Consider the following 8520-nt stretch of genomic DNA (forward strand, 5'->3'; position numbering starts at 1 on the left):
AAAGCAAGCCAATCAAGGGATGCGTGATTATTTTCGGGCAGGGGGAGGCGAGAGGCATGTATTTTTTAATTGATTTATTTATTTGGAGGACCTGAATGCTCGTTCCGAGGCTGCTTTTTCAAACCGTTTGCAAAGCGCGGCTCCATTGTTCGCCGGGCGCGCAGGCTCCGCCCCCTGCTTTGTGTGCGGCGCGCCGATTGGCCGGCGCGCGCGGGGGCCGCGTCAGCGCCCGCGAGCCCATTCATCTGTGCACTTGGGCGTTGGACCCCGCATCTTATTAGCAACCAGGGAGATTTCTCCATTTTCCTCTTGTCTACAGTGCGGCTACAAATCTGGGATTTTTTTTTATTACTTGTTTTTTTTTTCTTAAGAAAAAAAACCTCCACTTGGGCTTCTTTTTTGTGCTCTGCTTTTCCATCTTTCCCCTTCCTCCTGCTGCTGCTGCTGCTGCCTTTTGATCTCTTCGACTTAAGGTTTTTTTTTTGAAATCCGGAGTGTATTTAATCGGTTCTATTCTGTCCGCACCACCCCACCCCCTCCCTCCGGTGAGTGTGCCGCCGCCGCTGCCGCTGCCGCCGCCGCCGCCGCCGCCGCCGCCGCCGCCGCCGCCGCGCTCGCCCCGTCGTTACACCAACCCCAGGCTCTTTGTTTCCCGTCTTGGATCGGTTGAGTTTCTTTGTTGAAGAAGCCAGCATGGGTGCCCAGTTCTCCAAGACCGCCGCGAAGGGAGACGCCGCCGCGGAGAGGCCCGGCGAGGCGGCTGTGGCCTCGTCGCCTTCCAAAGCAAACGGACAGGTAAAGGCTACCTGTGGTCTCGCTCCTTCTCTGGGGTGTCTTTTCTCGGAGTCTCGACGCTTCCCTCTCTCCCCTCTTGGGTCGCGCCCTGAGACGCTCTCGGTGGAGGGGAGCAGTGGCCGGGTTCTTAGTCTGAAAGTTGGATGGAAAAGGCTAGCCTAAAATGGCCCATTTTTCACAGGAAGGGTCTCCCCACCCCCACCCCCACCCCAAAGGAGTGGGTCCGGAAGACCGCGGCCAATTCTGGGGTAGAAGGGAGGAAAAGTGATAACTGGTCTAAAATGGCGTGATTTGGAGATTGGTAGAACGTGACTGGCTGAGGGGCCCCCCACCCCCACCCCCACCCCCGGCCAGGTTGCATTGGTGTTCGGGGCCACCGTGGTGTTTGGGGTGGCTTTGGGTTTTGTTGTCGATACTGGGTCGCCTTCGAGATGTCTGAACTGGTGTGTGTGTGTGTGTGTGTGTGTGTGTGTGTGTGTGTGTGTGTGTGTGTGTGTGTGTGTGTGTGTGTGTGCGTGTGTGTGTAAGGGGGAGCAAATGGGGATGGCGGTGGAGGACGGGGCGTGCTGGCCCCGGGTTCTTGGAAAGGCGGCTGGCTGGAGCTGGACTGCTGGGAAGGCTCGCGGAGCCTTTGGATGGGGCTTTCCCGCTGCCCTACATCTTTTCTCCTTTCTGTTGCGGTCGGTGGCATCACACACCCCTTTGGCTTCTCCGTGGTGTCCCCGGAGTGGTGGGTACACTCGGTGGGTGTTTAAACGAGCTCTCCAGAGGGTCGCGGAGGGCCAGGTTTTGGCGTTTCGGTCGCGATCGTCCGTGTGCGTGGCACCCCGGCCACCCCGGGGAGGGAGAGACCGCCCCCCCGCCCAGCGCAGCCGGGACGCGGGCAGGGAGCCGCGGCCGGGTGGGCGCAGGAGGTCGGCCCTGGGTGGCTGGCTTCACCAACACCGGGCAGACCCACCACGCCTCTTTTCCTCGAGCTGAGGCCGCGCTACTTCGACTGCTCTCACCTCAACTGGGGACCAGACGGACTCTGCCAAGAGGCTTATTAAACCCGTTAAAAATGCAAAACGGGCTGCCCGGGCGCGCCCTAGCTGTGCAGAATGACTGGCGAAGGTGGGCGTGGAAGGAGAGGCGAGACCTCGGGAATAATGGGGGTCCCCCTCCCCGCCCAGCCTGGTTGGGTTTTAGGCGGCTCGGGAGGCCTGGCGAGCCACCTGAGCTTTGTTTGCGGACGGTAGGGCAGCGCGATCCGGGCTCGGGGGCGCCTCGGCCTGCGGGCAGGGCCGGGCTGGGCAGGGCGGGGTGGCTGCGCGGCCCCGCCCCTCCCTGCCCGCCCGCCCGCCCGCGCCCCGATCCGCGCCGTGGAGGCGCAGCGCCCCCTGCCGGTCCCTAGGCCGCGGGCGCGCGCAGGGCCTGGGATCTCGCCTGGCCGCCGGGCTTCCCGGGCTGTGATTCCCCACGGGGTTCGGCCTCCTCCCCACCCCCCAACCCCAGGACGATGGGGATTCGGGAAGGGGGGTGGGGTGGGAATGCAATCGGGGCGCAGACCCGCCGCCCCAGGCTGAGCGCGTGGCCCGTCCTGCTAGCGGTGTCCGCTGGATCCGATGCGCGGTGCACGGTTCCCGCCTCTCCGCACCCCGCGAGGCTAAGTTGCAATGGACACCCGCGGGCACAGTGCGGCCTAGGACCCTAGAGGGGGCTTGCTGAGGATCGAGGCCACCCCCAACACACACACACACACGCCCTCTGCCCAGCAAAGCCGCTCCCCTGTCTCCCTCCGCGGCGGTGTCTGGCTGGGGCGCGCCACCCGCCTCCCCAAGTCTGCGGGACCGGGGACCCCGGAATCCAGGCAGGCCCAGCCAGCCGCCCCGCTCCGGGGCCGGGGGTGGCGGGGAACGGCGGGGCGCGGCCGCTAACGTGACGCTCCCGCTCTTTCTGCCCCGCAGGAGAACGGCCACGTGAAAGTGAACGGGGACGCGTCGCCCGCGGCCGCCGAGCCGGGCGCCAAGGAGGAGGTGCAGGCCAACGGCAGCGCCCCGGCCGCCGACAAGGAGGAGCCCGCGGCCGCGGGCAGCGGGGCGGCGTCGCCCTCCGCCGGGCCCGACAAGGACGAGGCGGCCGCCGCCGGCCCCGAGCCCGGCGCCGGCAGCGGCGACAAGGAGGCCGCCGCCGAGGGCGAGGCCGCCGAGCCCGGGTCGCCCACGGCCGCCGAGGGCGAGGCCGCGTCGGCCGCCTCCTCCACCTCCTCGCCCAAGGCCGAGGACGGCGCCACGCCCTCGCCCAGCAGCGAGACCCCGAAAAAAAAAAAGAAGCGCTTCTCCTTTAAGAAGTCCTTCAAGCTGAGCGGCTTCTCCTTCAAGAAGAGCAAGAAGGAGGCGGCCGAGGGCGCCGAGGCCGAGGGCGCCGACGGCGGCAAGGACGAGGCCGCCGGGGGCGCCGCGGCGCCGGCCGCGGGGGAAGCGAGCGCCGCCCCGGGGGAGCCGGCGGCGGCGCCGGGCGACGAGGCCGCGGCGGGCGACGAGGCCGCGGCGGGCGGAGACCCGCAGGAGGCCAAGCCCGAGGAGGCCGCTGTCGCACCCGAGAAGCCGTCGGCAGTCGAGGAGCCCCCCAAGGCCGAGGAGCCCCCCAAGGCCGAGGAGAAGCCGGCGGAGGAGGCCGAGGCGCCCACCGCGCCCCCGGCCGAGCAGGAGGCGGCGCCCGGCGAGGAGGCCGCAGCCCCCGCGTCGTCCTGCGCAGCCGCAGTCGCCGCCGCCGCCTCGCCGGAGGCGCAGCCCGAGTGCAGTCCGGAGGCCCCTCCGGCGGAGGCGGCCGAGTAGAGGGCTAGTCGTGGAGATCACCCGAGAACTTTTCTCCCCCACCCCCTTCTCCCCCACCCCCGTTGGTTTGTTGGAGTGGTGCCAGGTACTGGTTTTGGAGAACTCGTCTACAACCAGGGATTGATTTTTATAGCTGTCTTTTTTCTTTTCTTTTTTTTTTTAAAGCAGCAAATTGTGTTTCTGTTTTTGTTTTTGGTTCCCCACCCCCCTCCCCACAGATCCCATCTCAGATCCTTCTGTTCACACCATTCCAACAGGTGGAGGAGAATTTAAAACCTCCTCCTCCGCCTCCTCTCTTCTCTTTGATTTTTTTTTTGCATCAGTATTAATGTTTTTTGCATACTTTGCATCTTTATTCAAAAAATGTAAACTTTCTTTGTCAATCTATGGACATGCCCATATATGAAGGAGATGGGTGGGTCAAAAAGGGATATCAAATGAAGTGATGGATCAGCCCCCATGGGGGAGGCGGTGGCACGCGGCCTAGGCCAGGGAGCTGTGTCACTGGAATTGATGGTGTAAGGTGTAAAGGCTGTCTTTTTGTTTTGTTTTGTTTTGTTTTTTAAAGAAAAAAAAGTTATTACGATGTATTTTGTGAGGCAGGTTTACAACACTACAAGTCTTGACTAAGAAGGAAAGGAAGAAGAAGAAAAAAAAACTACCAATACCCAGATTTAAAAACAAAAAAAAAATCATAGTCTTAGGAGGTCATTTAAACCATAGGAACTTTTCACTTATCTCCTGTTAGCTGTACCAGTCAGTGATAAAAGTAGAACTACAAGTTGTATAGGCTTTATTGTTTATTACTGGTTTATGACCTTAATAAAGTGTAATTATGTATTACCAGCAGGGTGTTTTTAACTGTGACTATTGTATAAAAAGAAAAAAATCTCGATATCCAGAAGCACATGAAGTTTTCAACTTTCCACCCTGCCCATTTTTGTAAAACTGCAGTCATCTTGGACCTTTTAAAACAAACACACACACACACACACACACACACACACACACACACACACACACACAAATTTTAAACTCAACCAAGCTGTGATAAGTGGAATGGTTACTGTTTATACTGTGGTATGTTTTTGATTACAGCAGACAATGCTTTCTTTTCCAGTTGTCTTTGAGAATAAAGGAGGAAAAAAAATCTTCAGATGCAATGGTTTTGTGTAGCATCTTGTCTTATCATGTTTTGTAAATACTGGAGAAGCTTTGACCAATTTGACTTAGAGATGGAATGTAACTTTGCTTACAAAAATTGCTATTAAACTCCTGCTTAAGGTGTTCTAATTTTCTGTGAGCACACTAAAAGCGAAAAATAAATGTGAATAAAATGTACAAATTTGTTGTGTTTCTTTATGTTCTGCTGATACTGAGACTTCTAGGTCTTTTTAAATTCATTTTTTTAGGAAGATCTTGCATGCCATCAAAAATAAATTTGGTTGTGATTCTGAATCTGATGTTTTCAAGTTTCGAAGTCTAAAATCTTCAGTGTCAGAAATACATTTGTAGGAAGGTCTTAGAACATACTATGTCAAGTCTGTTACCGTTTTATCTGCTTCTAGTTTTCACTTAAAATTGAGCATAATGATTTTTACTGTAGTTATGTAGCATGTCCGATTCATTTAGGTCAGAAGTGCTGTGACCCTAAGACTTATTTAAACGTCTTATGAGACTTTTTCATGAACTCGTTTTCTTGTCATGCTATCCCAGAACCTGAAAGTTTCATACGACTGAGAGTCTGGAATCCAAACTACATGTGGGCCATGAATAGTGGCCTAATGCGTTTCAGAGATGAATGGTGTGTTACCTGCTATTGTCAATGCTTAGAACATGGCTAATTTCCAAATTAGTGCTTTGATGACATGTAATACCTTAAGAAAACAGGTTTTTATATACATAACAAAGTAATGGTGTTGAATGGACAGTACTGTCAGTTTATGGGCCATTAGTATAGTTGCAACCTTTTTTTAAAATGAAAATGTATTAGCATTTTCGTTCATAGATAGAATAATACTTCCTTATATGTTAATCATCTTTACTAGTTTATCTTCTCTGCTCTTTTCTACTCCATAACTGGCTTTTCCCCCCCATCACTGGACCCTAAACTGATTGCATTTAAGGTCTGTATCAAATACCATTGACTAATGAAGTGGAAAGCTGTCCATGCAATCCTCGCTGTTTTCGGAGCAGCAGAGGTTTCATGTTGAGTCAGTGAACTACATTTGTAGCACCTGAATGCCACAACTGACAGTCATTAGAAAAAATAACAAACTAGCTTTCCTGATTTTATTTGTTCTTGAAATAATGGATAAGAAAATAATGTTCCGTGGTCTCTTTCCTAAACACCCTTGCCACTAATAAAATTGAATAACATTTGGAAGGGTGTGTTCTCCATCTTGGGTTTCTTGATGTTTGAAAGCAAATCTGGTAACCAAAGGACTGATTTGTGGGTCTTGCCCACCTTAACCAACTTTTTCTTAAATACCTAGTTGACCAAGTACGGTGCCTGGTATATAATATAGTAGGTAGGACTCGGTAAAAGAAATGGATTAAAAAAAAAAAAAGTAACTCCCAAAGTGAGTGGTCAAAAATACTGTGTAGAAAATGATGATATATTGTTAGGTTTGTTCTTTTTAACAGCTGGGATTTTATGGAGATGCGTTATTTTGAATTTAATCACTGCCTAGAACACTGGGGGTGATACTGATGAAATGGTGGCTTTTTCTCCAAGTAATTAAATGAAATTTGACATATCTTTTCATCCAAAGTTTTGTACATCATGTTGTTTTCTAATGGAAAAAATGTTAATATGGCTTTTTTGTACTACTAAAAATAGCTTTGAGATTAAGGAAAAATAAATAACTCTTGTACAGTTCAGTATTGTCTTATGAAATCTGTATTGGCAGTATGTATAATGGCATTTGCTGTGGTTATAAAATACTTCCTCTGAATTATCATAATCATTTGGTCCCATTCTTCTTGCTTGTAAAATAAAGTTTTACCAGTTGATATAATCAAGCTTGCTAAAATAGGATTTTTTACAAATCTTACCAAGGTGCAACCTTTAGAGAAAAAAGTAATTTTTAAGTATTAAAGGTAAGCATTTTCTTTGCTTTTTTTTTTTTTTTTTTGTCAGCCTGAACTCTGGGCCTGGGCACTGTCCCTCAGCTCTTCAGCTCAAGGCTAGCACTCTACCACTTGAGCCACAGTACCACTTCTGGCTCTTTCTGGTTATGTGGTGCTGAGGAATGGAACCCAGGGCCTCATGCGCGTGAGGCACGCACTCTACCACTGAGCCACCTTCCCAGCCCAAGCATTTTCTTTTCTTATGTACCAGTCCTAAGGCTTAAACTCAGGTCCTAGGTGCTGTCCCTCAGCTTTTTTGTTGAAGGGTGACGCTTTACCACTTGAGCCACAATTCCACTCTCAGCTTTTTGGTGGTTAATTGAAGACTCATTGACTTTCCTTCCTTGGTCTGGCTTTGAACTGCAGTCCTCAGATCGCAGTCTTCTCAGCAACTGGTATTACAGGTGTGAGCCACCAGCACCTGGCTTCAGCATTTTCTAGTGTAAGGATATATTTCAGATATGAAATGTCTGTTGAAGGTGAGTTCAGGTGAGGTCTTTGTTCACAGATCAAAGTAATGGTGGAACATAATTGAGAAGCAGTGTCATTCATTTGTATTTTTTTAAATGAATAAATTAAACAGGATTTCAGTTAAGGGTGAGGAGAGTAAGGTACTCTCAGAATTCATTTTGAATACTGCTGAATAGCAGTTGGCAGAAGGGATAATTTAGTAACCCTACTCCGTTTGATTTTTTAAATGTTTGTTAAGTTAGAGGACTATTTGCCTTTGCCTTCCATGGAATCATTCACTGGACAAGTGTTTCCTGATCCATTGCATCTAATGAAAGCAAAGGTATAGCAAAGGTATAGCAAACAGGAAATTAAAAAAAAAAAAAACTTTTAATCTGCAAATCTTCCAGTCCACAGTAAGGTCTAATTTGAATGCCCAAGAATACTATCCTGAAAATGGATGGTAAATACCTTAGAGAAGTGAATCAAGAAGTTTGCTTTCAAATTTTCTTTGTTTTTCAGTGTTTAAAAGTATGAAATAGGTGGAGTTCATTAAAGTGGGTGGAATTGGCTTTTTCTATTTTTGCCATTATTCTAGTAATGGGACAGTCACAAATGAATTACAAAAGAAATTTTTTCATGCTATTTAGTTACACTCTTTCCAGTTGTAGTAAATCCAGGAGAAATTGCTTTGTGCGTGTGTGGAATTTATTCAATCCAAGAGCCACTTTGAAATTCCTTTTTTCTTTCTTTTTTTTTTTGGTTGTTGGTCGTAGGGCTTGAACTCTGGGCCTGGGAGCTGTCCCTCAGCTCTTCAGCTCAAGGCTAGTGCTCTACTACTTGAGCCATAGCGCCACTTCTGGTTTTCTGGTGGTTTACTGGAGATGAAGAGTTTCACAGACTTTCTTGCCTGGACTGGCTTTGAACGTGATCCTCAGATCTCGGCCTCCTGAGAAGCTAGGATTACAGGTGTGAACCACCAGCGCCCTGCTTGAAATTTCTTTTTCAAAGACACACAGAAGACTGGGATGTTAGCTCATATGGAGCTTTTCCTAGTAAGAGCAAAGTACTGAGTTCAAACCCTAGTTCTGCCTCCTCCCATCCCCAAACAAACCACACATGGAAATACACGTTATTGTTTATAGTGGCTATTATGTAACAAATTTCCTGCCTAATAAACAGTGAAAATGAACCCAGAAGTTGTCTTTTCTCCCAAAATGCTTTTGCAGCCAGGCACCAGTAGCTCAAGCCTATAATCCTAGCTACCCAGGAGGCTGAGATCTGGGGATCACCGTACAAAGCCAGCCTCCAGGCAGGAAAAGTCCGT

General features: G+C 50.4%; 1 protein-coding gene across 1 annotated transcript; it reads left to right on the top strand.

Moving 5' to 3' along the window:
- Positions 1–223: 223 nt before the first annotated feature.
- Positions 224–4639, top strand: Marcks (myristoylated alanine rich protein kinase C substrate). The gene is made up of 2 exons (XM_070024774.1): positions 224–795; positions 2742–4639. Exons 1-2 carry the CDS (start codon positions 694–696, stop codon positions 3609–3611), a joined length of 972 nt encoding a protein of 323 aa, XP_069880875.1. The 5' UTR covers positions 224–693; the 3' UTR covers positions 3612–4639.
- Positions 4640–8520: the final 3881 nt, after the last annotated feature.

This window comes from Dipodomys merriami, unplaced genomic scaffold (assembly GCF_024711535.1).
Source record: "Dipodomys merriami isolate MVZ:Mamm:240054 unplaced genomic scaffold, mDipMer1.0.p SCAF_160, whole genome shotgun sequence".
In the NCBI taxonomy this organism is placed as follows: domain Eukaryota; kingdom Metazoa; phylum Chordata; class Mammalia; order Rodentia; family Heteromyidae; genus Dipodomys; species Dipodomys merriami.

What these genes read in the sequence shown, in the direction of transcription:
- Marcks (XM_070024774.1), top strand. Translation starts at nt 694, where the DNA reads ATGGGTGCCCAGTTCTCCAAGACCGCCGCGAAGGGAGACGCCGCCGCG. An exon ending in CTTCCAAAGCAAACGGACAG is followed by an intron (nt 796 to 2,741) that starts GTAAAGGCTACC and finishes TCTGCCCCGCAG; the next exon opens with GAGAACGGCCACGTGAAAGT.